At 40.9% G+C, this 23425-nt stretch overlaps 1 protein-coding gene across 2 annotated transcripts; it reads left to right on the top strand.

The window, feature by feature from the left end:
- Positions 1–1083: 1083 nt before the first annotated feature.
- On the top strand, positions 1084–22771 carry dynlrb1 (dynein, light chain, roadblock-type 1). Of its 2 annotated transcripts, none has more exons than XM_055907733.1 (4): positions 1084–1413; positions 21060–21135; positions 21316–21483; positions 22304–22771. In XM_055907733.1, the coding sequence occupies exons 1-4, from the start codon at positions 1303–1305 to the stop codon at positions 22345–22347; spliced, it is 399 nt and encodes a 132-aa protein (XP_055763708.1). In that variant the 5' UTR covers positions 1084–1302; the 3' UTR covers positions 22348–22771. The 2 variants fall into 2 exon arrangements, with proteins under 2 accessions (XP_055763708.1, XP_055763712.1); XM_055907737.1 differs by lacking the exon at positions 1084–1413 and adding an exon at positions 17705–17836.
- Positions 22772–23425: the final 654 nt, after the last annotated feature.

Raw genomic sequence — 23425 nt, 5'->3', positions numbered from 1 at the left:
ACCGTTCAAATAGAAAGAGGAGTGGGAGGCCCCGGTGCACAACTGTGCAAGAGGACAAGTACATTAGAGTGTTTAGTTTGAGAAACAGACGCCTCACAAGTCCTCAACTGGCAGCTTCATTAAATAGTACCCGCAAAACACCAGTGTCAACGTCAACAGTGAAGAGGTGACTCCGGGATGCTGGCCTTCTAGGCAGAGTTGCAAAGAAAAATCCATATCTCAGACTGGCCAATAAAAAGAAAAGATTAAGATGGGCAAAAGAACACAGACACTGGACAGAGGAACAATGCCTAGAAGGCCAGTGTCCCGGAGTCGCATCTTCACTGTTGACATTGAGACTGGTGTTTTGCGGGTACTATTTAATGAAGCTGCAAGTTGAGGACTTGTGAGGCATGTGTTTCTCAAACTAGACACTTATGTACTTGTCCTCTTGCTCATTTGTGCACCGGGGCCTCCCACTCTTCTTTCTATTCTGGTTAGAGACAGTTTGCTTTGTACTGTGAAGGGAGCAGTACACAGCATTGTACAAGATCTTCACTTTCTTGGCAATTTCTCGCATGGAATAGCCTTAATTTCTCAGAACAAGAATAGACTTAAGAGTTTCAGAAGAAAGTCTTTGTTTCTGGCCCTTTTGAGTCTGTAATCGAACTCACAAATGCTGATGCTCCAGATACTCAACTAGTCTAAAGAAGGACAGTTTTATTGCTTCTAAGAACAACAGTTTCCAGCTGTGCTAACATAATTGCAAAAGGGTTTGCAATTTCTGTGTGCAATATCTGTGTGCTCTTTTTGTTCACTTAGTTGAGAATTCCCTGTAAGGAGAGAGACATGGAAGCCCAGCTAGCCTAGCTAGCCTAGCTGGCCGGCAGTCTCAAATGGAGGTCACTATTGAACGTTATCAACGCTGCAGGAGCTGTGTTTATTTTGCCCTATGTGGACCGCCCGGACTTTCAATGTAGCAACTGTTTGCTTGCAGAGGACTACAGGGGCAAAGTGGCTACTCTTAGCAAACATGTAGTGAATTTACACAATTTACTGGGGAATCCACACCCGCCTACTTTTTCTTTCTCCTCTATTCCAGTAGCTGGGCGCCACTTTGGCTTGGTGGAAGTGTCGCCGCCGTGTTGGCTCTCCACAGTCAACTGGCCAGTGCTCGACATGGATCCATCCCCAAAGGTGTCTCTCTCTTCCTTGGAGAATTAAGTAATTAAGCTGCTTCTGGATGTTCTTGTTCTTGATCCTATCAACCAGCCATGGAGATATGTCACTCACCGTGGAAGTTAAAAGCAGTGGCATCTGGCAATGGGGGCCCCCTTGGCAATGGGAAGCCCGGACCGGACACAGACTTCAAACAGCTTCGCTGCCCTGGATCCAGCAAATGTACATTGTCCCAGGAGTGGTGGAAGTCATAATGTAAGTAACCTAATTCATGTCCCTCTTTAAGTCGCCGAATGCCTCTGTCGATCCTATAGCTATTGTATGCAGTAATCATGTGTGTATGAACCAGGGTTATACTGTTAGCACTGAGGCAGTGTCCTGGTAGGAAGTTCGCTGTGTGCAGCTCACCCGGCAATATCAGCTCAAACATAAATATCACTGTCATGTCTATTTCTGATAAGCCGCTCAGTAAAACAATCAAAACAATCAAGGATCACAGAAAAGTGCAAAAAATAGCCCACACTAACATATATAGCCCAAGAAACAAGGTTAATGAAATCGATAACTTGCATTTCATTTCATACTCCCCTTTAACTTGGATAATAGCTTTAGAGCACACAGTACAGTTGTCTAACACAATTGTCATTCATCTTAATTTCCCCTTTTGTGCCATGGAGACTTCCATAAGCACAACTATACTAGCAATGTTGTTTATATTCAGAACCACATTGCTGTAAAGCTTGGAGACAATCTAATGTTAAATACTGTTGAAGTAATACGGCTACAGGTTCATCTGCCTCATCTGAAGCCCATTCTTGTGGGAAGCTGCTATAGACCACCAAGTGCTAACAATCAGTATCTGGATAATATGTGTGAAATGCTTGATAATGTATGTGATATCAACTGAGATGTATATTTTCTGGGTGATTTATATATTCATTGGCTTTCATCAAGCTGCCCATTCAAGAAAAAGCTTCAAACTGTAACCAGTGCCTGCAAACTGGTTCAGGTTATCAGTCAACCTACCAGGGTAGTTACAAACAGCACAGGAATTAAATCATCAACATCTATCAACATCTATCACATTTTTACTAATGCTGCAGAAATGTGCTTGAAAGCAGTATCCAAATCCATAGGGTGTAGTGATCACAATATAGCAGGCATATCTAAGAAAACCGAAGATCCAAAGGCTGGGCCTAATATAGCGTATAAGAGATCATACAATACGTTTTGTAGTGATTCCTATGTTGTTGATGTAAAGAATATGTGTTGCTCCGTGGTGTGTAATGAGGAGCAAACAGATGCTGCACTTGACACATTTAAGAAGAAAATTGCTTATCACAGTTACTAATAAGTATGCATCCATTAAGAAAATTACTGTAAAAACTGATAAATCACAGTGGATTGACGAGGAATTGAAAAATTGTATGGTTGAGAGGGATGAGGCAAAAGGAATGGCAAATAAGTCTGGCTGCACAACCGATTGGCAAATGTACTGCAAACTGAGAAATCATATGACTAAACTGAATAAAAAGAAGAAACTATACTATGAAACAAAGATAAATTACATAAAGAATGATAGTAAAAAGCTTTGGAGAACCTTCAATGACATTTTGGGAGAAAAGGCAAACTCAGCTCTATCTTTCATTGATTCTGATGACTCATTCATTACCAAACCGACTGATATTGCCAACTACTTTAAGGATTTTTTCATTGGCAAGATTAGCAAATAATTCTGTAAAGTGAGTGTGGAAGAGGTGAAAAAAGTATTGTTGTCTATCAACAATGACAAGACAGTGGAGTCTGACAACTTGGATGGAAAATTACTGAGGATAATAGCAGACAATATTGCCACTCCTACTTGCCATATCTTCCATTTTAGTCTACTAACAGAAAGTGTGTGCCCTCAGGCCTGGAGGGAAGCAAAAGTCATTCCGCTACCTAAGAATAGCCGACCAATCAACCTCTTACCAACCCTTAGTAAAGTTTTGGATTTTTTTTTTGACCAGATACAAGGCTATTTTACAGTAAACAAATTGACAACGGACTTTCAGAACGCTTATAGGGAAGGACATTCAACAAGCAAAGCACTTACACAAATGACTGATGATTGGCTGAGAGAAATTGATGATAAAAGGATTGGGGGGCTGTTTTGTTAGACTTTAGTGCAGCTTTTGACATTATCGATCATAGTCTGCTGCTGGGAAAAACATATGTGTTATGGCTTTACACCCCCTACTATATTGTGGAAAAATAGTTACCTGTCTAACAGAACACAGAGGGTGTTCTTTAATGGAAGCCTCTCCAACAAAATCCTACAGGCTCTAGTTTTGTCGCACCTGGACTACTGTTCAGTCTTGTGGTCAGTTGCTACAAAGAGGGACATAGGAAAATTGCAATTGGCTCAGAACAGGGCAGCACGGCTGGCCCTTGGATGTACATAGAGAGCAAACATTAATAATATGCATGTCAATCTCTCCTGGCTCAAAGTAGAGGAGAGCCTGACTTCATCACTACTTGTATTTGTGAGAGGTATTGACATGATGAAAGCACCGAGCTGTCTGTTTAAACGACTAGCACACATCTCAGACAACCATGCATACCCCACAAGACATGCCACAAGAGGATCTCTTTATAGTCCCCAAGTCCTGAACAGACTATGGGAGACGCACAGTACTACATAGAGCCATGACTACATGGAACTCTATTCCAAATTAGGTAACTGATGCAAGCAGTAGAATCAGATTTAAAAAGCAGGTAAAAATACACCTTATGGAACAGCAGGGACTGTGAAGTAACACAAACATAGGCACAGCCACATGGATACAAACACCCACGATAACATACGCACTATGCACACACGTACACATGGATTTTGCGTTGTAGATATGTGGTAGTGGAGTATTTAAAAAAAAAAAAATCACCTTTATTTAACACCAGGTTGTAACGCTCGTCTTCCCCCTCGTCTGAAGAGGAGCAAGGATCGGACCAAAACGCAGCGTGGGTTGAACACATAATAATTTTAATAATAATAATGAAGACGAAAAAACACTTGAACAAACTACAAAATAATAAACGACGTTAACAGACCTAAACTTGAGAACACATAAAACATGAAAGCACGAACAGGAACACATGAACGAAACGAAACGAAACAGTACCGTGTGGCAAACAAACACAGACACAGCAACAATTACCCACAAACAAACAGTGAGAACAGTCTACCTTAATATGGTTCTCAATCAGAGGAAACGTAAAACACCTGCCTCTGATTGAGAACCATATCAGGCTAGTTGACAATGAACCCAACATAGAAACACATAACATAGAATGCCCACCCAGCTCACGTCCTGACCAACTAAACAATACAGAACAAAGGAAATAAGGTCATACTTAGGCAGCCCTTTTTCCCACCTTCAGTTGTGGGATCTTGTCTTTGTATAGTTGCTGTTTAGCGCTACAGAGCTTTACGTTCGTTTTGTTGTTTTTGGTGTCATTTGAAAATAAAGTCAAATGTACGCGTACTACGCTGCACTTTGGTATTCATCTATCAACGAGCGTAACGTGAGGTGAGATAAGGGAAGTAAAGACAAAAAAAGGCCATGGTGGCGAAGTAAATACAGTGGGGCAAAATGTATTTAGTCAGCCACCAATTGTCCACTTTAAAAGATGAGAGAGGCCTGTAATTTTCATCATAGGTACACTTCAACTATGACAGACAAAATGAGAAATTTTTTTTCCAGAAAATCACATTGTAGGATTTTTAATGAATTTATTTGCAAATTATGGTGGAAAACTTTTGTTATTGACCAAATACTTATTTATCTCAATACTTTGTTATATACCCTTTGTTGGCAATGACAGAGGTCAAACGTTTTCTGTAAGTCTTCACAAGATTTTCACACACTGTTGCTGGTATTTTGACCCATTCCTCCATGCAGATCTCCTCTAGAGCAGTGATGTTTTGGGGCTGTTCCTGGGCAACACAGACTTTCAACTCCCTCCAAAGATTTTCTATGGGGTTGAGATCTGGAGACTGGCTAGGCCACTCCAGGACCTTGAAATGCTTCTTACGAAGCCACTCCTTCGTTGCCCGGGCGGTGTGTTGGGATCAATCGGAGTATTTACAAATGGTCCCCATGGGACTGGCAGTTGAGACAAATAAGTGGTTATTTGTTTTGCTACATCATGTTGTTGGCAATTAAACATTGTGCACACCTTATGCTGCGATAGTACATTTTTGACTTGTACTAACCATTCCTCCTTTGGACAGGTGACTCACACTACGATACATGCGTCCAAGGTAACCCAACATTACTGGTAGCTAATCGTTCAAAGGTTGTACCTTCCTCAGTAAAACCCTACCCATATGTATCCAACAGAGTATGAAATTGCAATAATTTGTTACAGTAATCAACCAGTAGCCACTAATCCAGAGTAGTTTGTTATCGGCTGGAGTACACAACAGTGCCTTCTCTCTCAATCTTGGGAGGAAACCCTCCCTAACCAGGGAGCTCAATAGATTCCTACAAAAAAATGTCATTTGTTTCAGAAACCACCTGCAGGATGACATTTCAAGTGTGAAATCATATGACACCTCTCCACAAAATATGAATGAGGGCACAGGAATGTGTAGGAGTAGTTTTTCTCTACCACTCCCCTACATCTCACCCCTTGGCAGTGTAACTCAATTTTTTTTCGGAAGGAAAAATCAAATAAAATTACAAATCAAAATAAAACCCGAATAACAAACAAAATTAGAATTACAAACCCTGATAAATTCATAAGGACATTATTGTAACCTATAAGGGGATTTAAGGAATAGACTAGACAGGTTTCTTTCACATCACTCATGCGCTTGTTTTGTGTCAGTAGCTTACCCGCCCCTTCTGTTGTACTTTCTTAACAATTCAGGGGCAGCGTTCTGTCTCGTTCTTGCCCGTCCGACTCCAAATTAGAACTATTGATCAATTATAAAGGGTAAAAATACAATAAAAAATGAGGAAGCAAATACCAACAAACAAAAAAACATAGAAAAACAACAATACTTCTTTCCCTTTACTTCAGACTCATTGTTTTAAAACATTTTTTTTAAATTCTGCACCAGGTTTACATTGTTTTTCAGTACCTTTTTCATCAGGAGAACTGACATGCACGGTATGCACCCAAAATTCTGACAATAGATACTGTACTTCAGAACATTTCATTTGTGTGCCCTTTAAGGTGCATCCTTTCTCACCCGTGAAGAACATACTAACCCCCCCCCCATTTTTTTTGTTGTAAACCACACCCAATAAATCAGACACCGTATTAACATTATTAACAAATATTCCTAATGGGTGGGTTGTGTGTGTGGTAAAACATAGGGGCAAAAACTAACAAATGGCCAGGCAGTTCTTAATTGGGAGCTCCCTTAACAGCCGGATCCAGGTACCTTTATACTTTATAGAACTGCAGAATGTCACTAACTGCTCTCCCAAGGCACCATCCTCAGGAAGTATTTCAAAGGTAGAGAGAGATACAGAATCATTGATAAACTCATCAGAATACTTGACAGGTGACACCCCATCCTCTACTGGAAAATGAAATAAACATTCTTAGTTTTCACTATGCAAAATAATAATCAGTCCTAAAAGTATATATATTTTTTTTAACTTTCCATTTAATTTCTTTCTCACTTTCACTCGTCTACATATCTGTTTACTTCAACTCCGACTCTTCCATCCCTTTCCAACAAGAAAGCCCTCAATCACCATCACTTACATCTCTCATCCACTCTAACACTTCTTTCCCTCTACAATCTCTACTATACTCTAGCTCTCTCGGGTGTGAGTCGCCTCTCACCCAGCTAGATGTGGTGTCCGAGGTATAAGACGATTTTATGGCACAGCTGTAACTTCTTTTTGGAGGAGTTGTGACCATTATTCAATACTTCAGTTAGGACGGTGATAACGTCTCTCTCATGAGTATCTTTGTCTATATAAGTTCCATCCGCTTGCTGGACAGCTGTGACAATTGGTACTATTCGCTGTGGGTGTTGAGACAGTTTTTCCTTGTCTGAGGATTGGCTAGATCTAGTATTATATGGTCTGGATGTGTTTTTAGTGCTACCTATTTGTGTTTTAACTTCATCCAGATGTTCTTTGAGTTGTTCTTTGAGTTGTCCATATGAGTTCTCAATGTCCTCATAGTTTGGCTGGGAATCTTTCAGTAGATCTAGGTTTGGGTAGACTGATTGGATTTCCTCTCCTCCTACTGCCTCATGGGACTGGAGCTGAGCTTGGTGTAGAAACGGATTCCTATTAGAATGAGATCTCTGGCTTGCAATAAGATCCTCTGTTGCTTGGGGAGAATAGTCAGGGGTGCTGTGTGGGGGGGAGGCTGACAGCCTGACACATTTTTGGCTCAGCGTCTTAATTTTTCTCTGGGTTTAGTTCCTGCCTCAGTTTATCTTCCCTACGCTAACGTTTATTTTGTTCGCATTTTGCACAGAATGTATCTACTAATAAGTAGTCCAGAGATGTGGAGCCTTTTTGTGTCTGCGTTGTGTTTCTCCAAGGCTTTTATATCTTCCTCTTACAGACCCTTCAACTGTCCATGCAGGACTTCTTTTTATCAATCAAATATATTTATAAAGACATTTTTAAATCAGTCGATGTCACAAATTGCTATACAGAAACCCAGGCTAAAACCCCAAACAGCAAGCAATGCAGATGTAGAAGCATGGTGGCTAGGAAACCTAGGAGGCAGGAACCTAGGAAGAAACCTAGAGTTGAACCAGGCTCTATATTTACATTACATTTAAGTCATTTAGCAGACGCTCTTATCCAGAGCGACTTACAAATTGGTGCATTCACCTTATGACATCCAGTGGAACAGCCACTTTACAATAGTGCATCTATCTAAAGGGTGGCCAGTCCTCTTCTGGCTGTGCCAGGTGAAGATTATAACAGTACATGGCCAAGATGTTCAAACGTTCATAGATGACCAGCAGGGTCAAATAATAATAATCACAGTGGCTGTAGAGGGTGCAACAGGTCAGCACCTCAGGAGTAAATGTCAGTTGGCTTTTCATAGCCGATCATCCAGAGTTAGAGACAGCAGGTGCGGTGAACAGGTCAGGGTTCCATAGCTGCAGGCAGAAGAGTTTAAACTGGAGCAGCAGCACGACCAGTTGGACTGGGGACAGCAAGGAGTCATCAGGCCAGGTAGTCCTGAGGCATGGTCCTAGGGCTCAGGTCTTCCGAGAGGAGAAAGAGAAAGAGAGAGAATTAGAGGCAGCATACTTAAATTCACACAGGACACCAGATAAGACAGGAGAAATACTCCAGATATAACAGACTGACCCTAGCCCCCCGACACAAACTATTGCAACATAATTACTGGAGGCTGAGACAGGAGAGGTCGGGAGACATTGTGACTAGACCCCCGGACAGGGCCAAACAGGCAGGATATAACCCCACCCACTTTGCCAAAGCACAGCCCCCACACCACTACAGGGATAACTTCAACCACCAACTTACTACTCTGAGACAAAGCTGAGTATAGCCCACGAAGATCTCCCCCACGGCACAAACCCGAGGGGGGCGCCAACCCGGACAGGAAGATCACATCAGTGACTCAACCCCTCCTAGGGACGGCGTGGAAGAGCACCAGTAAGCCAGTGACTCAGCCCCTGTAATAGGGTTAGAGGCAGAGAATCCCAGTGGAGAGAGGGGAACCGGCCAGGCAGAGACAGCAAGGGCGGTTCGTCGCTCCAGTGCCTTTCCGTTCACCTTTACACCCCTGGGCCAGACTACACTCAATCATGGGACCTTGTCAGAGTCTATCTAGAAGATAGCGAAGGAGTCAGGCGCAGGACAGGTAAGAGCAAAAGAACACTGTATTTACTGAATCCAAGAACGTAACAAAAATCCCATTATAAAACAAGGACAAAACAGGACTCGAACTCCAACACGAAAGACAATCACGCACAAAACAGAAAGGGAAACCAGAGGGTTAAATAAGGAACATAATTATGAGATGGGAACCAGGTGTGTAAACAGATAAAACAAAAGGAAAAATGAAACATGGATCGGTGGCAGCTAGAAAGCCGGTGACGTCGACCGCCGAACACCGCCCAAACAAGGAGAGGGAACAACTTCGGTGGAAGTCGTGACAGACCTACTGAAGAGATGAGTCTTCAATAAAGACTTAAATGTCGAGACCGAGTCTGCGTCTCTCACATGGATAGGCAGACGATTCCATAAAAATGTAGCTCTATTGGAGAAAGCCCTGCCTCCAGCTATTTGCTTAGAAATTCTAGGGACAATAAGGAGGCCTGCGTCTTGTGACCGTAGCGTATGTGTAGATATGTACGGCAGGACCAAATCGGAAAGATAGGTAGGAGTAAGGCCATGTAATGCTTTTTTTGCAGTAAAACCTTGAAATCATCCCTAGCCTTAAAAGGAAGGCTAGCACTGGAATAATATGATCACATTTTTTGTTCTAGTCGAGATTCTAGCAGCCGTGTTTAGCACTAACTGAAGTTTTATTTAGTGCTTTATCCAGGTAGCCGGGAAGGAAAGCATTGCAGTAATCTAGAAGTGACAAAAGCATGGATACATTTTTCTACATAATTTTTGGACAGAAAGTTTCAGATTTTTGCAATGTTAACGTAGATGGAAAAAAGCTGTCCTTGAAATAGTCTTGATATGTTCATCAAAGGAGAGATCAGGGCCAGAGTAACGCCGAGGTCCTTCACAGTTTTATTTGAGACGACTGTACAATGATCAAGATTAATTGTCAGATCCAAAAGAAGATTGCTTTGTTTCTTGGGAAACAAAAGTACTAGAAAATACTAGAACTAGCATCTCTGTTTTGTCCGAGTTTAAAAGTAAAAATGCTTGCGTTTGCACAACTGTACCACTCACATCTACAGTGCATTCGGAAAGTATTCAGACCCCTTGACTTTTCCACAATTTGTTACGTTAAAGCCTTATTCTAAAATGGTTTCACAAAAAAAAATCCTCATCAATCTACACACAATACCCCATAATGGCAATGCTTAAACAGGTTTTAGATATTTTGGCAAATGTATTAAATATAAAAAACAAATAGCTTTATCTACATAAGTATTCATACCCTTTGCTATGAGACTCAAAATTAAGGTGCATTCTGTTTCCGTTGATCACCCTTGAGATGTTTCTACAACTTGATTGGAGTCCACCTGTGGTTAATTCAATTGATTGGACATGATTTTGGAAGGCACAGACCTGTCTATATAAGGTCCCACAGTTGACAGTGCATGTCAGAGCAAAAAACCATGAGGTCAAAGGAATTGTCCGTAGAGCTACTAGACAGGATTGTGTCGAGGCACAGATCTTGGGAAGGGTACTAAAACATTTCTGCAGCATTGAAGGTCCCCAAGAACACAGTGGGCCTCCATCATTCTTAAATGGAAGAAGTTTGTAACCACCAATACTCTTCCTAGAGCTGGCCGCCCGGCCAAACTGAGCAGTTGGGGAGAAGGGCCTTGGCCAGGGAGGTGACCAAGAAACCAATGGTCACTCTGACAGAGCTCCAGAGTTCCTCTGTGGAGATGGGAAAACCTTCCAGAAGGACAACCATCTCTGCAGCACTCCACTAATCAGGCCTTTATGGTAGAGTGGCCAAACAGAAGCCCGTCCTCAGTAAAAGGCACATGACAGCCCACTTGGAGTTTGCAAAAAGGCACCTAAAGGACTCTCAGACCATGAAAAACAAGATTCTCTGGTCTGATGAAACCAAGATTGAATTCTTTGACCTGAATGCCAAGCATCACGTCTGGAGGAAACCTTGCACCATCCCTACGGTGAAGCATGATGGTGGCAGAATCATGCTGTGGGGATGTTTTTCAGCGGCAGGGACTGGGAGACTAGTTAGGATCGTTGATGAAAACCAGCTCCAGAGCGCTCAGGATCTCAGACTGGGGCAAAGGTTTACCTTCCAACAGGGCATTGATCCTAAGCACACAGCCAAGACAACGCAAAAGTGGCTTCAGGAAAAGTCTCTGAATGTCCTTGAGTGCCCTAGCCAGAGCCCAGACCTGCACCCGATCGAACATCTCTGGAGAGACCAGGAAATAGCTGTGCAGCAACGCTCCCCATCTAACCTGACAGAGCTTGAGAGGATCTGCAGAGAAGAATGGGAAAACTCCCCAAATACAGGTGTGCCAAGCTTGTAGCATCATACCCAAGAAGACTCGAGGCTGTAATTGCTGCCAAAGGTGCTTCAACAAAATACTGAGTCTGAATACTTATGTAAATGTTATATTTCAGTTTATTTTTATTTTTATATATTACAAAAATTTAGAGGGAGGAAGAAAGAGAGCCAACTCACTGGGCAAAAACTGAGTAAATCAATGTTGTTTTCACATAATTTCAACCAAAACATTCTATGTGATGTTAAAAAAAAAAATGTTATCAATGTAAGGTGATTTTATCTTTTTTTTCAGCCAACTTTGAACCTAAATCCAATGGCATTGTGACATTTTTTATTGACAACCAAATGTAAATCAAACTAGAAGTTGAACTGACGTCTGTGCCCAGTTGGATGGTTACTTGTTGAAGCCTGAGAAAGGGAGTCCTGGCTGTTGCTCCAGTCTGACTTTATGCCCCATTGCTTGCACTGTGGCGTATCATCTGCACAAGATGGTTTAGATTATGACGTGTCAGTATGTGAGAGGCTCTTTTTTTCTATCCAAAGAGGTGGAGCAGAGTTTTTTTCCCATCAACTTTTAGTTCACTTTCAAAAGACTAATGCACTTTCCAGTCATAGTAATTTGGTTCTTACAATTTGTCAATGTCATCAACCTAGTCACGGAATGCATTGCTTTTGTAGTCATTAGCAGTGCCTCTGAACTAATTTCCTAAGGAAAGACTGACACTGTAGAACCAAGATTAATAAATGGAGATGAAAACAACATTTTGCTCTTAAAATGTACAGTATACAATAATTATTTAATCATGAAAAAGTAATTAATTTAGAATAATTTAGAATAATTAGAATTGTGCAATTGGGTAAATCATCTACAGTAATGACAATGTTTTTGTAAGAGGCCAGATGTGAATGCTGTATGATAAGCTGGGTGAAGAGGAGCAACAACCTCTCAGTCATACTGTATCAGTTTTAGTGCCCAAACATGCGGAATGGTTGGAGGTGGGGTCGACAGAGACAGTATTTGCCTGGGCACCTTTTGAACTGACAGACAGGATGAATGGGTGAACAAAGCAGGCTATTACTTTAGCCACAGTTTTCAAATAACTTTAATTTCTTGGGAGGGAACTTCCATGTGTGGTGACAAATTGGTACATACAAGACACATAGCAACATAGAACATATTAGTTTCAAACTTAAATGCCCACGGTGTCAAGGTGTTTTGGTACAGTTTTAGTATTTGCCACTAGCCAATGGAAGAAGGTACTACAGTGGTTATGGCTAAGATGTGTTGTTCTTTTGTGTGGAGAGACGGCAACATGTACAGCCATGTCTGTGTCGATGCGATACGTTTGTCAGTCACATCACATGACTTGCATCCTGCTCTTTATCTCTCCCTCCAGATCCATAGAGTCTTGACATGCTCTGTCCACTCTGGCACATAGAGGGTTGGCATTGACTGTAAGAAAAACAGACTTGATCAACACTTAGGCTTATCATTTTTCAGTCATGATTTATTTTTTGGCCATAATACAAAGACCCACCCCAATCCAGAGAGGGATGTCTTCACGTGCCATGATCAATGAGTTCCCGGGTGTGTGTGCACGTGCGTGTGTATAGTTTGTGAAACTTCTGGTGTGGCCAAACAAAGAGCTTTTCACATATGAGCTGTACAATCAGTTTCTAATAAACAAACATCGACATGTTTCGACAAATCTTGGCATCCAGTTGCATAACCATAAGGAAATGGGATTATACATTATGTCTGGTAATGTGTCCTTAAATTGATGATAATAAGGATTGGGTGAATTCCTCATAACTCATCCCATAGAGCACATAGGAAAGTTTTTGCTTGTTCCTAAAGGAATGTACACCAGAGATGTACAACAAGGGCGATAAGTGATTTAAAACACATTGGTATAAGTTTGTAAAACTTAATTGCCATGCTGATTTACTGCTTGTGTGTTTTCTTCCAATGAAAAAGGGTAGATACCACTTAAAACCCATAAGATACAATTATTCATAACATGTTCATATCCAGGATGTGAACCATACTGTACATGGATTTGAAGCATTGCATATCATCTCTGTAATTATTGCACAGAAAAACCTGAGGGAAACATTAGGGTGTGATGTTGACTTTACATCATCAACTTTAATTCACTCTGACCTTTATTGTCTTCCTTCTTATACAGTGTACAGTTTCCCTTTGGTTCCATGTCATCAGATCAACCATGACTGTCATTGTTTTTTCATATTTTGCAAGGGCTAATGTAACCCAGATAAATGTAAAATGCTCTCCAGAGCACTTGGAAGGAGTAAGGAGGTTTCAAGGAGGGACCTCGGCTTTAACGAGGACTGCTCTGTAGTATTTTTGCCACGTGTGGGACGGAAGGTACCCAAGCCAAGAGCTCAAAAAGTTGAACACTACAACTGATATAACTCCTCCCCCAAAGGAGAATTCCTCTGTTGATGCGTGTGGAAAACATTCTGTTTCCTCATCAAAAAGTCAATGGTCTTTACCACTTTACAAAATCTGATGGAGATTTGAAAGTATTTTCAAGGGTAACACAATCATTAATTGGACCAGGGAGAACCTAAGATTCTCAACATGGGAGAGGGCAAGAAAACATGAGTGTTTGTCCTGAGGGAGTTTGAATTCACAATAGCAGAGACATGACAGATTTCCCTGTGCTTCCTCTGCTCCTTAATAATTTATTTGCCAAAGGGAGAGCTCCTCCAGTGCAAATGTAGAGGTCACCTGATGAAATCTCCTAAATGAAACACAAAAAACCCCAAGAAAAACGACCATAAGAACATGTTTGTGCTGCTGAAAAGATGTGCAAGAATCTTCATACAAGGCCGATTCAAGCAAACGTGTCATTGGGTCTAACGATAGTCTCACGACAAACTGTGCATGTGCAGACCGTCAAATCAAAGCCAGTCCTTAAATGTAAATTTGTTTTTGACGTAAATGAAAACGTGTCAGTTTGTCACTTTCACACGGTTTGAGTAATAAAAAAAATTGACAGCTAAAATAATGTCACTTCTCTCATTGACTTCTCAAAACCCAGCCGGCAAGGTCTGCTTCGCAAGCGTTCCTGGAAGTCTCACGATGTTGTGTCTCTGGGTTTAGAAACTGTGGCTACAGTTTTATGTCAATAGAAACAGACAGAAACAGCCAAGCTGCCTTTTGTGCCATACTTACTATCCCACTGTCTGTCATGAGAATGGTGCATTTAAGCCACAGTAATAGCTAGTAACAGCCTTAGAGATAGGATATTGAGACATAAAGAGAGTGAGTGGTGAGGTACTGACAAAGAGGGAGAGGTAGTATCCTGGGGATTTTATGAGCGAGCTAGTGAGCTTCGTGGATGGGAAGGAAGGAAAGTTAGGAAAATTGCCACATGAACCACAAATAATTTGTATTGCTACAGTGGCAAATATTAAAATAAAAGCTTATTCCAAATTAAACAAAACACCCCCACCTTTGTGTCATGGTTTAAACAAAGAAAAATCTCCATGTGGCTGAGCTTCTCATCCCGGTACAGTTCCGTATCTCAGGCCCTTTACAGGTGTTCCAACTTTTCTTTCTACAAAAAAAGGTTATTTTGTCAGCAAGACACATAAATTAATTCAGCCTACAAGAATGTAGACCCAATGACAATCACCGTTTTTGTAAAAGATGTCTCTTTCCATTCATCAAATGGATGCTGGAATTATTTTGGACTGGACGAACATGCACAGGTAGCCTACTTTTTGAAGTGATTTGTTTGACAATAAGATGAAAACATCTTATTGTGTTCATGCCAAATAAATATGTAATGCATAGATTTTTACAAAAAATTCAAAAAACTGTTTTTGCTTAGTCATTATTGGGTATTGTGTGTAGATTGATGTGGAATTATTTTTGTTTAATACATTTTATAATACGGCTATAGTGTAACAACAATTGGAAAAAGGGAATTGGTCTAAATACTTTCCGAATGCACTGTATGTAAGCACTCTTTCTGATTGTATTGGGAACCCGGCTAAATTCTGGAAAACTGTCATATCCCTGAAGTGTTCTACTTCCTCCTCTTTGCCACAACAAACTAATTCAGACACTGGCCTCATTACCTAAGAAAATGCCATCATTGATGCATTTAATCACCATTTTATTTCAACTGGCTATCTCTGAGAAAGAACATCTAAGCCTATTCACAATGATACTGGGCTGGAAACTGATAGGGGAAACTTTCTGAATGATCAGAGAAATTATATTCCAAACTTTTCATTTAGTCTATTTAAAGAAAAAGAAGTCCTGGATTCTTTGCTAGCAATAGACAACAAGAAATCCACAGGGGCCGACCAATTGGATCCTGATCTGCTTAAGTGTGCAGTCCCCAGCATTGTTGGTTCAATAACCCACATTCTTTATTTAACATTGTTATCAGGAAATATTCAAAAAGTATGGAAATCAGGTCTTGTGCTGCCACTCCATAAGGGTGAGGATAGTTGTGATCTTAATAATTATCGCCCCATTTCAAGGCTTACTTGACTAGCTAAGATTCTTGAATCATTGGTAAATGTACTACTTTGCTCTTTTTTATCTGAGAAATGTATTTTGAATGTAAACCAATCAGGGTTTAGGCCTGGACACAGCACTATTACAGCAACCACTTTAGTTGTTCATGCTTTAGACAATCAAATGAAATGTGCTGCTTTGTTTGTGGAGTTGTCAAAAGCATTTGATACTGTTGATCATGCTATTTTATTGAATAAGTTGTCCTCGATAGGCCTGATCTCTGACACCTGTTAATGGTTTCATGATAATCTTAGTGACGGAAAAAAGGCCATCGTGATTGATGGGGTTAAGTCTGAATTTCTTAAAGTGCATAAAGGTGGAACCTGTTCTCTTCACTATTTATATAAACACCATTGGTCAATCTGTTCAAAATTCTAAACTTCATCTATATGCGGATGATACTATTATGTATGCTATTGCCCCGACTGTTGGACACTGGAGCAGTGGAAACGCGTTCTTTGGAGTGACAAATCTGGGTGTGGTGGATGCCAGGAGAAAGCTACCTGACCGAATGCATAGTGACAACTGTAAAGTTTGGTGGAGGAGGAATAATGGTCTGGGGTTGTTTTTCATGGTTAGGGCTAGGCCAGTGAAGGGAAATCTTAACGCTACAGTATACAATTACATTTTAGACTATTCTGTGCTTCCAACTTTGTGGCAACAGTTTGAGGAAGGCCCTTTCCTGTTTCAGCATGACAATGCCCCGTGCACAAAGCGAGGTCCATACACAGATGGTTTGTTGAGATTGGTGTGGAAAAACTTGACTGGCCTGCACAGAGCCCTGACCTCAACAGAACTGAACACCTTTGGGATGAATTGGAACCAACTGCGAGCCAGGCCTAATCGTCCAACATCAGTGCCCGACCTCACTAATGCTCTTGTGGCTGAATGGAAGCAAGTTCCCGCAGCAATGTTCCAACATCTAGTGGAAAGCCTTCCCAGAATAGTGGAGGCTGTTATGGCCGCAAAGGGGGGACCAACTCCATATTAATACCCATGATTTTGGAATAAGGTGTTCGACAAGCAGGTGTCCACATACTTTTGGTAATGTAGTGTAGCTGATGGTAGTACTGTTGGCCTTGCAGTGGGTGAACGAAATTTAGCCAGACAGGGTTGTTGTGTGTTCTGATTCATGTGCTGTATGGATGAGTCTGAAGTCTTTTAGTTCATGGAGAAGACAATACATGCTATATGAGGTACTCCAAATTCATGCCCAGGTGAAACAGATGGGTGTCCAGATAAGTTTTGCTTGGGTCCCAGCCCGTGGGTAGGAGTAGATATGCTAGCTAAACAGGCCCTTAGGAGAGAGGTGGATGTGCCAATGAGCAAGGTGTAGGCTAAGGAAATGATATGGACAATGGTGGTGCAGAGATGGCAGGAGCAGTGGAACAGAGACACTAAGACAGGTATCTTTTCGAAGTACAGAGTAAAGTCAGGGAGGATGGAAGGAAGAGATATAAGAGCGGAGGCCATCTTTACAAGGATAAGGGTGGGACACAGACAGTTGAATAAGACATTAAATGTGATGTCATCCAACAAAGGTTGATTACTACCAGGAAAGAGAGACAGTGGAGCATGTGCTGATACAGTGTGGGCAGTATCATAGGGAAAGAGAGATAGATCCAGTATGAGGGAGAAGGGGATAAAGGAATTGAGTTGAAAGAGCATACTGAGTAGAACAGATACAGTCTCAAATAATTTATATTTTTAAGAGAAACGGGCCTGGCACTCCACTCCAGTGCAATAGGTGGCGGTAATGCTGCACCATAAGGTTGGATGCCTAGCGCCAAAAAACGAAACCGCAGTAGAATAAGTGCGCATGAACGGTTGTGGAGTTGTCTGACGACACGACCCTCCACCGTTTTGGCAGTTAGCTGAATTCTGGCTAAATAGCGACATTTCTTGGACGCAAGTTACAACCTCGCCCCCAAAATGGCAAGTGCATTGTATATTATGTGAATACCTTGACATTCGTGTAATTTACATGCTTGGTATAGTTTATCTTATAACGCTAAGTATTTAGCTAGCTATATAGGCTACATGATGCTGGGCGTTGCCATAGCCAATTAGCTTGGCTTCGACGCTGGTGGCGAAAATTCCTTTCGTAGAATAGCCGAAGGCAAATGCCGCGTTCACAACAACTAGGAACTTGTGCAAAATTAACTCCGACTGGGAGAACGTTTTGAACGGTCAAACATTTCGGAATTCGAAGTACAAATGGTATAGAGAGAAATAGTCCTATAATTCCTATAACTACAACCTACAACTTCTTAACTGGGAATATTGAAGCCTTGTTAAAAGGAACCACCAGCTTTCATATGTTCTCATGTTCTGAGCAAGGAACTTAAACGTTAGCTTTTTTATATGGCACTTTTACTTCTCCAACAGTGTTTTTGCATTATTTAAAACAATTGAACACGTTTCATTATTTGAGACTAAATTGATTTTATTTATGTATTCTATTAAGTTAAAATAAGTATTCATTTAGTATTGTTGTAATTGTCATTATTACAAATATATAAAAATTGTCCGATTAATCGGTATCTGCTTTTTTTGGTCCTCCAATAATCGGTATCGGAGTTGAAAAATCATAATTGGTAGACCTCTAGTGTGTGTGTATTAAATCCTGTAATATTCATCTGTATGCCGACGATATGGTTATGTATGCCATTGCACGGACTGTTGACCAAGCTATGTTAGAGCTGCAATCTGATTGTTACATTAGAATGACCTTGTTGAATTAAAACGTAAATATGTTCTCTAATTCACAGCAAAATGTCTCAGATGGGCTACATATTCACTCATTGAATGGTACTCTCGTCGAGGTGGTTCCCACCTATACATACAGTGGGGAGAACAAGTATTTGATACACTGACGATTTTGCAGGTTTTCCTACTTACAAAGCATGTAGAGGTCTGTAATTTTTTATCATAGGTACACTTCAACTGTGAGAGACGGAATCTAAAACAAAAATCCAGAAAATCACATTGTATGATTAAGTAATTAATTTGCATTTTATTGCATGACAAGTATTTGATACATCAGAAAAGCAGAACTTAATATTTAGTACAGAAACCTTTGTTTGCAATTACAGAGATCATACGTTTCCTGTAGTAATTGACCAGGTTTGCACACACTGCAGCAGGGATTTTGGCCCACTCCTCTATACAGACCTTCTCCAGATCCTTCAGGTTTCGGGGCTGTCGCTGGGCAATACGGACTTTCAGCTCCCTCTAAAGATTATCTATTGGGTTCAGGTCTGGAGACTGGCTAGGCCACTCCAGGACCTTGAGATGCTTCTTACGGAGCCACTCCTTAGTTGCCCTGGCTGTGTATTTCGGGTCGTTGTCATGCTGGAAGACCCAGCCACGACCCATCTTCAATGCGCTTACTGAGGGAAGGAGGTTGTTGGCCAAGATCTTGCGATACATAGCCCCATCCATCCTCCTCTCAATACGGTGCAGTTGTCCTGTCCCCTTTGCAGAAAAGCATCCCCAAAGAATGATGTTTCCACCTCCATGCTTCACGGTTGGGATGGTGTCCTTGGGGTTGTACTCATCATTCTAATTCCTCCAAACACGGCGAGTGGAGGTTAGACCAAAAAGCTCTATTTTTGTCTCATCAGACCACATGACCTTCTCCCATTCCTCCTCTGGATCATCCAGATGCTCATTGGCAAACTTCAGACGGGCCTGAACATGCGCTGGCTTGAGCAGGGGGACCTTGCGTGCGCTGCAGGATTTTAATCCATGACGGCGTAGTGTGTTACTAATGGTTTTCTTTGAGACTGTGGTCCCAGCTCTCTTCAGGTCATTGACCAGGTCCTGCCGTGTAGTTCTGGGCTGATCCCTCACCTTCCTCATGATCATTGATGCCCCACGAGGTGAGATCTTGTATGGAGCCCCAGACAGAGGGTGATTGACCGTCATCTTGAACTTCTTCCATTTTCTAATAATTGCGCCAACAGTTGTTGCCTTCTCACCAAGCTGCTTGCCTATTGTCCTGTAGCCCATCCCAGCCTTGTGCAGGTCTACAATTTTATCCCTGATGTCCTTACACAGCTCTCTGGTCTTGGCCATTGTGGAGAGGTTGGAGTCTGTTTGATTGAGTGTGTGGACAGGTGTCTTTTATACAGGTAACGAGGTGCAGTTAATACAGGTAATGAGTGGAGAACAGGAGGTCTTCTTAAAGAAAAACTAACAGGTCTGTGAGAGCCGGAATTCTTACTGGTTGGTAGGTGATCAAATACTTATGTCATGCAATAAAATGCAAATGAATTACTTAAAATCATACAATGTGATTTTCTGGATTTTTGTTTTAGATTCCTTCTCACAGTTGAAGTGTACATATGATAAAAATTACAGACCTCTACATGCTTTGTAAGTAGGAAAACCTGCAAAATCGGCAGTGTATCAAATACTTGTTCTCCACACTGTATCTGGGCATTTGGATTAAATATCTAATGTTTAAAAAACATACTGATGAGCTTGTTAAAAAGCAAAGTTTTAAAGTGGGCTTATTTATTAAATTTTATTATTGATCTTGCCTCCTCGAACAGCAGGAATCAGATTGTACAGTCAACTTTCCTGCCAGTTCTTGGTCATGGTGACACCATTTACCAGAATGCAGCATCCACTACTCTTAAACCTTTGGATGCATTCTACCATTGCGTCCCTTGTTATATTATAGGTGACAGTTTTAATACTCATCACTGCATCCTGTATCAGAAGGTTGGCTGGACCTTACTAAAGTCCCGTAGATCACTTCATAGGAAAATTATAAGCACCCAACAAATGTATTATTATTGTTGAAAGGAAATTTTGCAGGCCGCTGGCTAGATCGCTAGCCAAGTTGGCTAACAACATTCTGGTTTGGTTCTATTTCATGAAGGGAAATCATTTTAATTTAGCTAACTAACCCTACAAACAGTAGATTAACTGCTTAGCAACCACTGACCAGTCTAATACTTTGAAGCTGTGTTGGCCTGCTAACGTTAGCTAACTGTAGCTAGCCATAGCCATAGTCACTGGCTAGCTAGCTACAGTAGCTAATGTTTTTTTGTTTTTTTTCTGTCTTGTTGCAATCTTGATGATAATGCTTTTAACTTAAGGAAAGTGTGATTTTTGAATTATATTTAAAATAACTGCTGTCTTTTAGGCTGAGGTAGAGGAAACCCTCAAGAGAATTCAGGGACAAAAAGGGGTGCAAGGAATCATCATTGTCAATGCTGAAGGTAAGCCTAATTCAATGATTACCATAGTTTAAACTGGTTAGCTATTCCATTAATAATATACTTTATTATGGTAAATCATGGCACAATTAAGTTTCTTTCAAATGTATTTAAGACTGCAATGATCTCCCACAGACTCAATGCACAATGGTTCCCTCTGCATTCCCCTCTGACATTTTCCAGGCATCCCTATCAAGACCACCCTTGACAACTCCAGCACAGTGCAGTATGCTGGACTCATTCACCAGTTAGTGATGAAGGCACGTAGCACAGTTAGGGACATTGACCCCCAGAATGACCTCACCTTCCTCAGGGTCCGCTCCAAGAAGAATGAGATTATGATTGCTCCAGGTAACTCACAATGATTGTCTCAGTCACATATAGCATGGCTTTTGAACATCGGTGTCCCCTGTAGTTGCATTACCCCCACATTTATCTTGGATGGTGAATTTTGTCAAATGCAATGCTGCAGTAGTAGTCAATTTGTTGTAGAGAGGACATTGACACTACAGAAATGTTTAGAATCTGTAGAAAGTTAAGATTAGGGTTTTCAAATCAACTTTCATTTGTCACGTGCACAGGATACAGCAGGTGTAAACAGTACAGTGAAATTCTTACTTGCAAGCTCTTCTTCAACAGTGCAGTGTCAATATCAAAATAGAAATAAAGGGTTGATAAAAAAAAAAAAGTATCAATCAACAAAAATTATCACAACATGTAACCATTTCAAAGATTTTTCTGAATTACAGATTATATAAGGAAATCAGTCAATTGAAATATGGGAATACAGATATCCATATGTTGGTCACAGAATGCAGTAACTTTAAAAAAAGGTAGGTGCATGGATCAGAAAACCAGTAAGTGTCTGGTGTGACCACCATTTGCCTCATGCAGTGAGACACATCTCCTTCGCAACGAGTTGATCAAGCATTTGATTGTGGCCTGTGGAATGTTGTCCCACTCTTCAACAGCTGTGCGAAGTTGCTGCATATCTGTATTCCCAGTCATGTGAAATCCATAGATTAGGACCTAATTTATTTATTTAAATTGACTTATTTCCTTATATGAACTTTAAGTCAGTAAAATCTTTGAAATTGTTGCATGTTGCGTTTTCTATTTTTGTTCAGTGTATATTTGTTTAGAATAATACTCATTTTGCTTTCCCCTACAGATAAAGACTATTTCCTCATTGTCATTCAGAACCCATCAGACTGAGAGGATCACCTCCACCATCTCTTTGCTGTATTAGTTTTTTCCATTTAATGGCCAAATGTTTATTCTATTGTTTTAGCAAAATGATAAGTTGTATAATAAGCTTTTGGGAGCTTGATTCAAATCATCATGGGTGGGTTGATATATGTATGTTCACGTTTGATCATCATTGCAGTTTTATCTCCCCTGTCTGAAACGCTCTTTATTGGCACATAACCTTATAGAAGGATCGTTGACTGTCATTTTGGGGCGAAGTCCTTAAACCATTTGAAACTTTAACTTATTTATTTTGTTTTAAATCCAATAAGTTTCAACAATATTCTTTGTAAACGTTGAGCAGTGTATAACACATCTGCTTCATCATTTTATGTTGGTACCTTGTAAGGACTGATAAGATCTATACAATAAACATTTATCATACAAAAGAGCCTAAACTCGGTGACATTTCAAATGTTTATTCAGCAAAGATGTACAGCTGAATAAATCAATTCAATGCAGTGTCCACTTATATCCTGAGCTCTCAGCTCTCACCCCCTCCCTCCCACAAATATGTACTTCAGTACTTTTCCATCACCCAGGATTTATCCGTGCTCCTCAGTGCATATCACAGAACTTATCAGTCTAGAGGCCTTGAATTATTGGGAGTACACATTCCCGCAGTCCACTAAATAATTGCATTTCTCATACACTAAGAACTAACGCAATTGCATAATTCAATGCAAAAATCAACCAATCAGCGCATATTATGCGAGAGCTCGCAATTTTGACTAATCGCCGCACGTTTAGCGCATTAAAGGGTCCAATCAAAAGCGGATTCGTAATTTTGACCAATTACTGCACTGTGACCATGGAAAATGGCCCAATCTAACCACACGTCAACAAAGTGTTTCCCCCCTGGCCTGTCAGCGTATTCACGTGCGAAGATGGGTGATTGTTGATAGCTGGACAGGCAGTACAATGAACAGAAATCACTAATTTGTCAACAAAAATGACAGCTAACGACCGTGCGAAACCATTTCCAAATGTTTTTGGAAACTAGAGAAAGTCGACGATCAACAGTCACTTCGAATCAGCAAAGCAT

This window comes from Salvelinus fontinalis, chromosome 3, assembly GCF_029448725.1.
Source record: "Salvelinus fontinalis isolate EN_2023a chromosome 3, ASM2944872v1, whole genome shotgun sequence".
In the NCBI taxonomy this organism is placed as follows: Eukaryota; Metazoa; Chordata; class Actinopteri; order Salmoniformes; family Salmonidae; genus Salvelinus; species Salvelinus fontinalis.
The sequence above is the reverse complement of the archived record's forward strand: the minus strand, read 5'-3'. Positions and strand labels throughout refer to the sequence as shown.

Coding starts and splice junctions, on each gene's coding strand:
- dynlrb1 (XM_055907733.1), top strand. CDS start 1,303: ATGGGGGCCCCCTTGGCAATGGGAAGCCCGGACCGGACACAGACTTCA. Junction 1,414..21,059: donor GGAGTGGTGGAAGTCATAAT/GTAAGTAACCTA, acceptor GCTGTCTTTTAG/GCTGAGGTAGAGGAAACCCT. Junction 21,484..22,303: donor TGAGATTATGATTGCTCCAG/GTAACTCACAAT, acceptor TTTCCCCTACAG/ATAAAGACTATTTCCTCATT.